Here is a 12,707-nt window from a genome sequence, read left to right as displayed (position 1 = left end):
CTTGGGGGTGGTAGGGATGGCACTGCGGGACCCTGGGCTGGGAAAATAGGTGGGGATGAAGCCTGTGTGGTGATGCAGGCTGCCTTGCGGGGTGTGGGGTGGCATGTCCCAGACCCGAGTGCACGGAGAGGCTGTCCCGCCCCGCTGAGCTTGGCTTTATCCCCAGTACATGGAGAAGCTTTCCCACCTGGCCTTCCACCCCGTCAAGATGCAGTCGTGCTATGAGAAGATGGACCAGCTGAAACTGGAGGGCCTTCAGCAGCGATTTGATGTCTCCAGCACATCCGTCTTCAAGCAGAGGGCCCAGATCCACATGAGACAGGTGGGATGGGGACCGGGGTCCTCCCACATCCCCCCGGGCTGAGCACAGAGGGCTGGGGAGCAGAGGCAGAGCGGGGAGCCCAGGCTGGTCCATCCCAGGCAGGGTTTTGGCCGGGATGTCTGTCCTGTCTCAAGGACCTTCATCTCGTTGGCACCCAGCTAATGGTGTGTGACGGACCTGGCCATCCCCTTTGGTCTGGAGCCCAAGCAGGGAGGGAGCCCATGGGCAGGCAGCAGCCTGGGGCACCCTTCCAAGGTGGACTCAGCACCTAGGCTTGGGTGTCACGGCAAAGCTGCCCCTTTGCCACTAAGCCCACTACCACCAGCAAGGCCACTAGCCCAATTTTGGGGTCTGATCCAGCCAAAGATGGATCAGGGTGTAGAAGGGGAGAGGGTATGCAGACCAGCTTTGGGCACCCTCCACCCCCGGTCCTCAGGGTGGAGCCTGTGGATGCTGGGATGCTGGGGAGTGTGGAGGCTCATCTCAGTGTGGCAGTGCCCCAGAAGCCCCCTGCCCACCCCCACGGTTGGTCCCTTTGGGTGCTCCCCCCGCGCTGACCGACTGCCTCTGCTCACAGCAAATGGACGACGCCGTGTACACGTTTGAGACGCTGCTCCACCAGGAGCTGGGGAAGCTGCAGGGCAAAGACGACTTGTGCAAGTCCATCCAGCGCATCCTCGAGAGGGTGCTGAAGGTGAGGGGTGGTGAGTCGGGGGCTTTGGTGGCCTTACTCCAAGGGCCAGAAGCCTGGGGGAGGGTCCAGGAGTGACCTCACCAATTTTAACAAGTCTTCTGGGGCAATACTTCTTTATCTTGAGGTTTTCATGCGTTTTGCTGGGATGTGGGGCAGGTGAGTGGGAAACCACCCGGAGGAGCCAGGTCCCCTCTGACCACATGCATCACTGTAAAAGCCACCTAGGGTTCAGAGTGGCCCAAAATCCCTTCTGCAGACAGCGATGGAGGAGCTGGCTCCCACCCGGGCTCAGGCACCCCGGGAACCGGCTGGAGAGGACGTGAGGGGCAGAGGAACCTGCTCGCACCCGTGCAGATGGGTTGGGGGGGGTGAACCGCAGGGGGTTGTGCCCGGGGCAGGGGAGCTGCCGGCCCGCGGTGACCCGGGGCTGCCCTCGCACTCGCCCTGCAGAAATACGACTATGACAGCAGCACCGTGCGGAAGAAGTTCTTCAGGGAGGCCCTGCTGCAGATCACCATCCCCTTCCTGCTGAAAAAGCTGGCGCCAACCTGCAAGGGGGTAAGAGGCTGAAGTTGGGGGCTGGGGGGGAAGGAGCACCCCTGCGGAGGGGCTGGAGCAGGGCTCCCTCCCGTCCCCCCGGCTGAGCGAGCTTTCCCCCGTGGCAGGAGTTAGCCAAGTTTCAGGAGCTGATCTTTGAGGACTTTGCCAGCTTCATCCTGGTGGAGAACACGTACGAGGAGGTCGTGCTACAGTCGGTGATGAAAGACATCATGCAAGGTAGGGTCCCGCGGCACCGGGGAGCCTGGACCCGCTCAGGTCTGAGCCCCCGGGGGCTCCAGCACCCTGGGGTGGGGGCTGGGGGCTGGATGGGGTGCGTATAAGCCGAGCCTGGGCATAGCAGCAACTGGATGGCCTGGGCAGGGTGCTGGGGGCTGTACGAGGAGGGGGTGGCCCTGTGCAGAGCTCTGGGGGCTCTGGCTTTCCCGCTGGCAGGGCTGAGCGCTGGGTGGGATGCTGAACCCTCTGCCGGGCTCCAGACACCTCTCCCTGCACCCTGCGGCCAAGGGGAGGACCGGGAGGGGTGCCCGTGCCTGCTGGGCGCTGCCCCGTGCCCGCAGCCCATCTGACACCTCTCTCGGTGCCCGCAGCCGTGAAGGAGGCGGCCGTGCAGCGGAAGCACAACCTGTACCGTGACAGCATGGTCATGCACAACAGCGATCCCAACCTGCACCTCCTGGGCGAGGGCATCCCCATCGACTGGGGTGAGGAGTACAGCGGGCAGCCAGAGGCCGAGCCGGCCACCGACAAGCGCCGCAGGGCCAAGCAAGTGGTGTCGGTGATCCAAGACGAAGAGGGGGTCCTGCCCTACGAGGTGGGTGCCGAGGCGCTGCTGCAGCCTGGCTCCCCGGAGCCGCGGGAGCCGCAGGAGCTGGACCCTGGGGTGCCGCCAAGCTCCCGGGATGAGGTGGAGGAGATCCGGGAGGCGCTGGCGAAGGAGAGCCTCGGGGACGGCGTCGAGGCAGAGGAGCAGCTGATGAACGGTACCGATGCCGGACGGGAGAGCGGTGCCACTGAGGAGGTGGTGGTGGTGGCGGGGTCTGTCCCAGGTGATGTCCCCTCCCAGGGGCCCACCAGCAAGGGGGACGGGGTGCACTGCACTGCACCGGCATCCCCTGCACCCAGCGCCGAGGTACCGTCACAGGCTGGCACGCATGAGCATGCATCACCCATGCCCGGAGCCGATGTCCCAGCAGGGGCCGGGGTGCCCCACACCGCACCGGCATCACCTGCACCCAGAGCCGATGTCCCAGCAGGGGCCGGGGTGCCTCAAGCCGTGCCAGCATCACCCGTGCCTGGAGCTGAGACCCTGTCACTGTCTGCGGGGACGGCTTGCCACCAGCGCAGTGACAAGGAGACGGGCGAGGAGGTGGCCCCCCCGGGCGGCGAGTGCAGCCCCCCGCAGCCCGTGGGCACGACGGAGAGCGGCGAGGGGGTGCAGACTGAGTTCTAGCCCCAGGTCGCCCCACACCATGGACTGGCCCCGGTGCCACCGGGGGTTGGGGAAGGGGGAATAGGACCCGCTGCGCTGCCAGGGACGGAGAGCGGTGCTGCGGGAGAGGGAGGGGATGGGGAACACCGAGACCTTATTGCCTAGCCAGGGGGGTCCCCGCTGCTGCGCGGGGCTGGCCACAGCCAAGTGGTCCTACTGGGTCGGACTGGGGGAGGCCCTGGCCCGGCACGGGGCCCCCCCTGCACTCTGCTCTGTCCTTCTTCTGCCTTATTGTCTTCTTTTCTACTGAAGAGATGCTTTATCCACCCCCCCACCAGCACAATGCCTGGGGTGCTGGGGGGCTGACATGACCCCCGGGGCGGGTGTGTGTGCGGGGTTATCTCCTGCCCCAGCCTGGGGAGGGGGGTTCCCGGGACCCTGCCCACCACCCTCCCACCCGGCCCGCTCCCGGAGCGCCAGTGGGAGTGGGGGCTGCGGGAGGCGGTGGCCGGGGGCATGGCCGGGATCCAGCGGCGCTGGGTGGCTCACAGCACCCAGCGCCCACCCCCCGGCCACCCTCACCCCGGGATCTTGTAGCAGCTATTTAAGTCCAGAGTGAAAACTTCGAGGGGAAGGCGGCACTCGCACAAAGTCTCCGGCTTTGCCTGGCAGGACTGGGCTGCCTCCGGGCTCAGGCTCGCCGCGCCGCGGCGGGATCCCCGCTCCTGCCCTCCGGCGCTCCCCAGCACCACGCACGGGCCATCGCTCCGGCTCTCGCACTTCGCAGGTTTTGGCACCTGTGGAGACGGCCGAGCAAAGAGCCGGTGCTTTCGCGGCGGTCGGCTGGCACCCCCAGCAGCCCTGCCTGCTGTGGGGAGGGGGACGGAACCGGCGCAGCCCCCACGCAGAGATGCCGAAGCCCCGGAGCTGGTGGGGGTTGGCAGGACTCGTGAGCGTGGCGCGCGTGCACGCAGCAGGGACCAGCATGACACCCGCCTGTATTTTAGGTGCCGCTGTTTCCGCCTCTGAAGGGGGGTGCCCAGCCTAACCCACTCGGGGAGGCCCCCCAAAGTGCCTTGCTTTGGGAACTTAAACCCTGTCTCTTCCAGGATATTATTATTAAGAAAGTTATACAAATGTTTAAAAATATGCTTATAATAATTAATAAAATGGAAAAGCTTTATTTAAAGCCAAACGAGCCTGTCCTTATTCCAGAACCGCCCCCCTGGGGCTCTGCTGGAGGGCTGTGGGTCCCCACCTCCCACTGTGACCGGGGGGTGTCACCTCCTGAGACCACCCAGCACCAACACAAGCCAGAAGCCGAACGACTGAGATGATTTTATTAAAAGGGGTGTCCTGAGGAAGCAGCAAGAGGCACCCGCAGCAGCAGCTTCCCCTCGGCACGGCCACACCGACGGCTCGGGGGCTGCTCTGACCCCATCCCTGAAGCACTGCGTGGAGGGGGGGGTGATGGGGGGCCAGCAGGAACCCCCTTATCCCCAGAAAGGCACTGTGTGAAGAGGGGCTTGGTGCAGGGCAGCTCTGGGCAGGAGTGCCTGTCCCTAGCACATCCCTTTCCCCAGCTGGACATTCCCGTTCCAGCCAGGATGAACACTCTCCCCAAAAAGTGGAGGGGGGAAGGAAATGCCCAGCACCCCACTGCCGTCATCACCCGGTCAAAGCTCCCTGAGAGCCGGGGACAGCCGCCGGCCGAGGACGGTGCCGGCGGCAGCGTGGCAGAGCGCTGGCCACGGGGCGGGCCAGCACCGAGGGTCCCCGCAGCGAGTCCCTGGGGTGCTGTGTCCCGCACAGCGCAGGGACAAGGACAGACCCAGCAGAAGTGACAGCAGCTATTCCAGACGAAGCAGGAGGTGTGGAGCACGTCGCCCGCCATCCCGGGAGGGGTGCCTAGCCCCGACCGAGCAGGGGGTACACGACGAAATAGCCCAGCGCGGAGCCCGCGATGGCCCCAAGGAAGATCCAGGTGTTGTAGGACATGACGGCCAGCATCACCATGTATCCCAGCACCACCTGCACCACGTGGAACAGCGTCTGGCCGACGTGGTACTGAAACCACCTGTAGAAGAAAATGGGAAACCCCATCAGCGAGGGGCCGGGGCAGACGGCATCTCCCTCCCCGCCGTCTGCGGAGCGGCCGGAGGTGGGTTTGGGAAGCGGGGAGAGGGATGGGGGCTGCAAACAGCAGCGCAGGGGGAAATCCCGCTCCAAAGGAATGGGGAGGATATTATTGAAGAGGTTGGCAGTAAGAGCAGCCTCAGGCATGGTCTGGGATTAAACACAAGAGGAAAAACCCAGGACTTGGCTCCAATGGCCTGTGCCGGGAAGGAAACGCCTGGGCCAGCCTTGCTGAGGTGCCTGAGCCGCTGCCTGTGCCCATCCCTGCACCACGAGGACCCTCCTGCACCCCCGGGGGGTCCTGGGGGAATTTACGGCATGAGATGAAATTACGAAATGAGCAGTTACGACAGCTGAAGAACACCCTGGACATCTCCCAGAGTACCTGGAGGGGCCGGGATGCCCCCGGGGCCACCTCCCGAGGCTGTACCCATACACATACCCCTTTCCTGGGAGCCTATGACTCCACGGCTGCCTCTTTACAGCCTTTCTCCCCTCCTGCGCTGGCCCAGGGGCCATACACGCGACCCCGAGCCCCCCCATGGCCCCGCCGGCGGGGTGCAAAGGGGTCCCTGCGGTACCTGCCCTGCGCAGGGCCGGCGTCCCCCTCCTCCGGCTCCGCCAGCGACTCCCGGCTGAGGCTGCGGGGCAGAGCCAGCAGCGCCCGCCGCAGCAGCACGGCCTTGCCCATCTTGACGGCTTCGTAAAGCATCGACAGCAGCAGGATCACCAGCACGGAGAGCACCATCCCTGCGTGAGAAACACCTCGCCGCTGCCCATCGCCGCACGCTGGCGGGACAGGGGGTGCGGGGGCAAGGGGGGGGCCGTGGGTCCTGGCATGGAGCACTTGGGATAAGGTGGAGGGAACGGAGGGCTCCTGGAATTGGGGTTGGGCTGGAGCAACAGGCAGCAGGTTTGTGAAGCGCTGGGATTTGGTGTACTTAGCTCGATCCCCCTCTTAAATTCCTAGGGAATATTTTTTGGAGGGGGTCGCTCTGAAAAAAATAAACATCTTTGCATCGACCCCACAAAAATCTGGGGGTTAAAATGTGGTGCTGGGATAACGATTTAAAAACATGAGTGTAAAAGAAAACGGGAAGATGAGCCATCACTGAGTGACCTGGGGGGTTTGGCAGGCCTGGGCCGGGGGATGTGTTACCAGGGCACAGCACTGCTCATCAGGGCAGGAGAGCGCCAGCCGAAAACGGGCAGTGCCCTCCGAGCTCTGGGGCGAGGGGTGCGTGGAGCCCATCACGGCTCTGCCCGTGCCCCCTCCATGCCCCAGTGCTAATGCTGGGCGGGGGCCCTGCTCTGCCCCCTCCCCAGCCCACCGCTAACGCTGCTCCTGCCAACAATGCAAGCCCACTGCTCGTTTCTCTGCCCGCAGCCTCTTCCCTGGTTGCAGAGCACAGCTGGCAGCGGATGGACAGAGGGACGGGCGTCCTGGGGCCGGGCTGGGGCTGGCAGCCTACCTGTGGGGGTGTGGACGCTCCAGAAGTCAAAGAGCAGCACTGCCGTGTCCGAGAAGTAGAAGGACATCTGGAAGAGAGGCCAAGGAAAGGGCAGCGCTAGGAACCAGCTCGGGGCGATGGGGCAGAGAGGGGCTGGGGCGCCCACATCTTCAGCGGGTCCACGCACCCACCACCCCGAAGGGCTGAGCCCCGACGCTGATGCTCAGCCGGGTTTTTACCAAATGGTGCAATTTTTTTCCCCCCGGTTCCTGAAATGGGAAGGGGAACTTGCACTGAAAATGAGAGTCACGCTGACCGGGCTTAACTCTTCCCTTGACTTGTAGCAGGACAATCCCCACCTCTAGCAGCAGCTCCTGCGTGCGTCTGGGCTGGCGAGAAAATGCCACAGTTTACCATAAAGAGCCGAGCCCAGGACTTCACTAGCCCGGATCCGAGAAGGGAAGGTCCGTGGGAGACAGACGGAGGCTGGTGAACTCCGTCTGCAGCCTGAAGCGAAGCCGGCTGGTGGCCAGAGCCCAGCCGACCCCCGCTCTCCTTGGCCTCCTGGATGCCTCCTCGGCAGAGGAGCATCAGTCCGAGCACTGTCCGTCTGTCTGACCTGGGGCTACCGGGACCTACAGAGGCATCAACCCCCCTTCCTTATCACGCTGGAATAGGAGGAGCAAGTATCGCTCTTGTGTGCTGAGCCCACCTACAGAGCTGATACCACAGCTGCCGAGTCTTGCTCGTTTTACCACAGAAAATGGAATTTTGTGGGTTTTTTTTCCTCCTCCCTTTGGTGAATCCGTCTAGGTAGCGTTCGCGGGGCTCCCCTCCGCCGCACCGACCTGGCTTTGGCCGCGTGTACCTGCCGTTACTGACGCCGGCAGTTGCGGCCGAGGGGACCGGCCTCGACCAGAAATCCCGTCCAATAACCGGGCGTCCACGCCGCAGATCGGCTCTAATTACACCCTTCGGCCGCTCATTACCCAAAGCACATTAGCGTGTGTAATTGGCCCATGCCTTTAAGCTTCCTTTGGCAACAGATTAATGATAATTAGCCTTTAAATGAAGCTAGTTCTCCTTTACAGGCTTCACCTACAAGTCTGCAGTGCTGCATAAGGAGGAGGTAAATATTTTAGGGACAGGGGAACAGAAGTGACCGGCAGAAGATCCTCTCGCTGCACCAGGTCTCCCAGCCTAGGGTGCAGCCACGTGTCTTTGGGCACCCAGCGCGGCTGTGAGGCCAAAACGATGCTCCTTGGGCCAGTGGCCCCTCGTTCCTCTCCTACAGCGATGCTATAGCGCGATTCCTCCGGAGACAGCATCTGGCTGGGCGAGATGCGGCGCGCGAAGGCCAAGGGGGCAAGTCCTAAAAATCACTGCCCTCTTTGCAAGAGGGGAATTACGCTGCCGGGGGCGATGCGACAGGCCAAGGGGTATTGGTTAGAGGGACACGGTCCTGTCCTCACCCGCCTGCCCGCGCGGCAGTGATGGAGGAGGCGCCCAGGTAGGGCTGTGCCCAGCTCCTCCGCTCCACCTCGCATATAAAATAACGCTGCTGAAAGATACCCGGCGCTGCCTCTGCTCACGGGCACAACGTGTGCATTTGGTGGCTTAACCTGCAGTTTTGGGGTTACCCTTTGCTGTTAAGTGAAAAACCAGCGGTGCCGGCGCGGAGCAGCGTCAGGCTGCCCGGCGCATCCCGACCTGCCGCTCCGGTCCGACCGGGACACCCGGCCCGGCACGTCAGGTGCTGCCTTCCTGCAGCACACCGACCCCAAAACACAAAATCGCATCACAAGCGGGACGTCGTCCCAGCCAGCCCGAGCTGCAGCCCCACGCTGGGGACACGCGGCCCGGGGGGGTGCCCCCACACCCGGATGCCCCTTGGAGCCGGTGCGAGCCGCCCTCCGGACTTCGCAGGGGTGCTGCTGCTGGGCCAGCAAACCGGGGGTCCGGTAGCCCGAAACGTCACCTCTGAGCGCAGCGCGAGGGGGGCGGCTGCGGGCCTGTGCCCTGCGCGGAGCTCCCGCGGCGAGCGCCTGCTGTAAGCCCGCACCCCGACAGCCCCGCCACGGGCGACGGGAGAGCCTGCGGGGCGAGGACGCGGCGGCACAGGGATGCGGGGAGCAGACAAACAGACAGACCGACAGACAGCCCAGCGGCTGAGGCCCGGGGAGAAGCAAGGGGCGAAGCCCTGGCAGGAGGACGCGGTGCCGGGGGGTGACCAAATGGCGCCCGTCCGCAGGGAGCTGCGGGTCTTCGGGGGGGATCTACGGGGAGCAGCCGGGCTGCGCCCCAGCCCCGCACCGGAAAGGCTGCGGGGGCGTGCCCGGGGCGCGCACCCGGCCCCGCCGGCCCCGCCCGGGACCCCCGGCTCGGCGCGGCGCGGCTCACCTGCATGGCGGAGCGGAGCGCGTCCCGGAGCGGCTCGGCTCGGCTCAGCCCGGCCCGACCCAGTGCAGCTCGGCTCAGCCCGGCCCGGCCCGTCGCGGGCGCCTGACGCGCGGCGCGGGGCTCCCCGGGAGTTGTAGTGCGGCGGGGCCGGGCCGGGAGCACGCGTGGGGCGGAGTGTGTGCCTGTGTGCGTGTGTGTCTGCGTGTGTTGTGTGTTTGTGTCCCGCCCGCCCCGCCTCAGCCCCCGCCCCGCAGCGCGGGGCAGGGAGGGGCTCAGCACCCCTGGGGAAAGGGAGGACCTGATCCCCGCGGGGCTTCGCTCCATCCCCAACTCCGTCCCCGCCTGCTCCCGCTCCCACCCCTCGCACAAGGTCCCCTCAAAGCGTTCACGAGTGTTTCTGCTGGTTTTCCCCACGGCTCTCACTGGGCCTGTGCAAGCCCAGCTGCCCTGCAGCTGCGAAATGTTATTTGCAGGTATTTTTTCCCCAGCCTTTTTTCTGGCGGCAGGACAGAGCGACGGGGAGCTCCAGGGCCCCGCACCCGGCTCCTGCTGCCCACAAAGGCACCCGGTGCCTGCCAGCAGGTTTGTGCCTAACTCGGGATGGAAATACAGGGGTGCAGGCGAAACACCGCTTTTGGTAACGAGTATGTTTTTCCTGTTTTTCCATATGGTCAGAGAAGTGGAATTGGAGTTATTCAGGGGGCATGTGCTGCTTGGAGTAAGAAAAAATACTGGATAAACCCACCAATGTGCTACTACTCTTTAAAATCTTCCCTCAGAAGTTTCCGTCAAAAAAGGGCACACCATTTTTTTGGCAGCTGAGGTTCCTCAGGGTTGTAGCCACATGGCCAGCGAGTGTGGATTGTGTGTGCCCCTTTCTCCTCTGCAAAAACACAGCAGAAAATGCTGCTAAAATGAGGAATTCGGGGGGTGGGGGGGGAATTGTGCCCTGAAGAAAATGTGTTTGTTGTCATGTAGCAGCCTGCTCTGCCTCTCTCCCAAGGATCTAATGTGCGCCTTGAGCTGGAATTTAATTTTCCCTTTGCAACCTCTGCATAGGGTCTCCCTCACCAGCACCCAGCACCCGTGGGACGTGCCAGGCCCTGACCCCTCTGCCTGCGCTGCAGGCAGCCGCGCAGCGGGCAGGGGCCATCTGCTCCCCGGCCGCAAAGGGCTCCGCTTCCCTTTTCTCCTCCTCACAGGGCAGAGCCGGGGTTGGTTTTACAGCCGGGTGCCCTCACATGACAACCAGCGTAGCGCAGCCGCCAGAAATGAAATACCAGAACGGAAAAAACCTGTTTCAAGGTGCTCAGCCCCCGCCTGGCAGCGGCTGCTGGCTGAGTGCCCCCCCTGGGCCAGCACGGCTGGTGACACACACAGGGCACAGCAGGGGCGGCTACTGCACCCCACAAAAAGATGCTACCCCACAGACTGAGAGCTGTGATGCTTAAACTGCTCCCTGGGGACCGCGTCTTGCAGAAAGTCTGCACCTGCCGTGATCCTCGGACCCCCGTGCAGGGTCCGGCCCAGCTGCCGCCCCACGGGTGTGGGCATCGACACCCCAGCTCGGTGCTGGCCGCCACGACACGGCAGCCTGGCCACGCGTGCTGCAGGGCAAGGCAAGCCACCGCCGCCCGAGAGGTGAAGGGTGCTGAGAAAACCAGCGGTGCGGCACAAAGCCGGCTGAGATTTGGGGGTTTTGGGTCATGCACCACAGAAAGGGGGGTGCTGGTAACAGAGCTGTGGCTCAGGTGCCACACGTAAAGCCCTCTGCCCTCACCCATACCTGCCTGGGGCCAAGCAGCCCGGTGGTAGCGAGACAGTTAGAGGCAAGGGAAAACTCTGCTGGCAGCAACAAAAATAAAGCGATAAGTAACAGTGCTTCAGCACAGGAGCCAAACGGCTTAAATTCCTGCCCCTGCCCGACCAGGGCAACACTGCCTTGTAGCACAGTCTTGCTCTAGCCCCCAGCTCTACGCCACTAAAGCCCCTCCGACCCCACCATGAGTTGCGGACCCAAAACAGAGCCAGGACTTGGGGGGGGTTTTGCTTTCTTCACCCCTTTTCAGCCCCTGATGCCCGGCTGGGCTGGAGTCACGGTGGCTCACAGTGTCGCCTTGCCCTGCGGCGAGCAGGCAGCATGGCAGGGACCCTGCTGGTCCTGCACGGTCCCGGGGGTATGAGGCTCCAAGGATCTGCACACCTGACTGAGGCAAAGAGCAGCCCCTTGCCTTCCCCTTCTCCCAGGCTGGCGGTAATTTTGCCTTTTGTTTTTGTTTCTTTAGCAAACAGCTCCCAGTGGTTATAAATTATACAAGCCTCCCCCCATTAGTCATTAAATTAGCACCTTCTCATATATATACACATATATAACATATATAATTTATAGAGAAATTACTTTTGTAAACAATATTCTTCTACTCCAGAAGGAAGTGTAGTCCGTGGCATAATTGCAGCTACAAACACATATCTCAAGAGGAGGACCGGCAGGTCTGGGGCATGGGTGGGAGCCCCGTGCCACTCCCAGCCTCCGCACACGTCCCCAGCGGGAACAGTTCTTGGGTGGGGAGGGAACCGGCCGGCGCGGTTTGGGTGTCACTGGTTTCAGCTGAAGCAAACTGGTCCGACTGTGAAACCAAACTGGTGTGACGTGTCGCCGTTGTGAAAGACGGCCAGGTCCCGCAGGGGCAGCAGGGAGAGCTCCTCCGTGGTGAACTGGAAGATGGTGTCTGTGATGGAGGACTCGTTGTCCAGCTGAAACAAGCACCAGGGGCAGTTCAACCCTTGGCCAGTGGGCCTGAAGGACCCTCTCGAAGCACCCGCTGCCCCCTTCGCTGCTCCGGTTGCTCCTTGATTCACCCAACAGCCCCGCGGGAGCCAGGTCTCAGCCCTGCATGGCTTCTCCAGGGAGGTGGCCTCCCCCATGTCCCCCGGAGCCCACCCCACCCCTGCCACACCCCAGCCCACTCCCCAAGACCGGGGCAGCTCCTTGGGCATGGGGAGATGTTCTCCAACCCCATCCCCATCTCGCCGCGTGAAGCCTCGTCCACCAGGTCCATCCCAAACCCTGGGGGTGCAAACACGTGCCGAGGGGCTCTGCAAACGCCGGGGGGCTCTTCCAGGCAGAGAAAAGGGTCCGGCAGCGGCCAAGCTTACCACGCAGCCTTGCAGGCTGGCCGCATAGCTCTGCTCTCGGGAGTCGGCCAGGAAGCGGATTTCCTTCTCCGGCTGGGGCTGGCCCTGCTCGGGGGACGGTCTGCAGGAGTAGGAGACCTTCTGGGTGGCCAGGCGGCTGTGCAGGCGGAGGAAGCGGAGCTGCACCGGGCTGGCCCCCGCGTACTCCAGCTGCAGGGGCAACGAGAGGGAACAGTGGGTAGCGGGGCCTGCTTGGAGGGGTCTGTGCTCCTCCCAGTTAAAAACTGGGCAGGATTCAGTCCTCTGCTAAAGCCCTGGTTTGGATTTTCTTGCAGAGGGAGGTGTCGTGTCCCACCAGGCACAGCCTGCAGGAGCCGGTACCCAGGCATCGCCCCACGGCAGTGGGACAGGCACTAGGAGACCCCTGACCCCATGTGTCCCCTCGGCTGTCCTGGCCCTGCGGGACTCACCAGGAAGCCCCCAGGCAGGGTGCTGAACCACTCGAAGGTGTCCTCAGAGGCATAGGTGCTCAGCCAAGCCTTGATGGGGACCTGCAGGGAGGGGGGCACCATGGCACGC

At 63.6% G+C, this 12,707-nt stretch overlaps 3 protein-coding genes across 3 annotated transcripts in view; 1 reads left to right on the top strand and 2 right to left on the bottom strand.

Moving 5' to 3' along the window:
• The window catches only part of NIBAN2 (niban apoptosis regulator 2), a gene marked incomplete at its 3' end in the record, with an annotated part of 30,576 nt that extends 27,549 nt beyond the window's left edge, over positions 1-3,027 (top strand). The window contains exons 10-14 of the mRNA XM_082009127.1: positions 167-322; positions 900-1,016; positions 1,467-1,574; positions 1,682-1,793; positions 2,165-3,027. Coding sequence (XP_081865253.1) covers positions 167-322; positions 900-1,016; positions 1,467-1,574; positions 1,682-1,793; positions 2,165-3,027 — 1,356 coding nt within the window. The remainder of the gene's footprint in view (positions 1-166; positions 323-899; positions 1,017-1,466; positions 1,575-1,681; positions 1,794-2,164) is intronic.
• A 1,887-nt stretch (positions 3,028-4,914) lies between these two features.
• Positions 4,915-7,085, bottom strand: SLC31A2 (solute carrier family 31 member 2; the record flags this gene model as incomplete). The annotated part of the gene is made up of 3 exons (XM_082008856.1): positions 6,615-7,085; positions 5,724-5,892; positions 4,915-5,083 (listed from the first exon to the last, which is right to left on the bottom strand). The coding sequence occupies exons 1-3, from the start codon at positions 6,679-6,681 to the stop codon at positions 4,915-4,917; spliced, it is 405 nt and encodes a 134-aa protein (XP_081864982.1). The 5' UTR covers positions 6,682-7,085.
• Positions 7,086-11,340: 4,255 nt separating this feature from the next.
• LOC309412254 (uncharacterized protein) overlaps positions 11,341-12,707 on the bottom strand; it is a 61,674-nt gene continuing 60,307 nt past the window's right edge. Inside the window, exons 66-68 of the mRNA XM_082009126.1 lie at positions 12,599-12,679; positions 12,150-12,338; positions 11,341-11,747 (exon numbers count right to left, since the gene is read on the bottom strand). Of these exons, the coding sequence (XP_081865252.1) occupies positions 11,598-11,747; positions 12,150-12,338; positions 12,599-12,679 (420 nt within the window). The 3' untranslated portion in view covers positions 11,341-11,597. The remainder of the gene's footprint in view (positions 11,748-12,149; positions 12,339-12,598; positions 12,680-12,707) is intronic.

The sequence above is a fragment of the Phaethon aethereus genome (genome assembly GCF_964289735.1).
Source record: "Phaethon aethereus genome assembly, chromosome: 20".
NCBI lineage: Eukaryota > Metazoa > Chordata > Aves > Phaethontiformes > Phaethontidae > Phaethon > Phaethon aethereus.
This window is presented reverse-complemented; position numbering and strand designations above follow the sequence as displayed.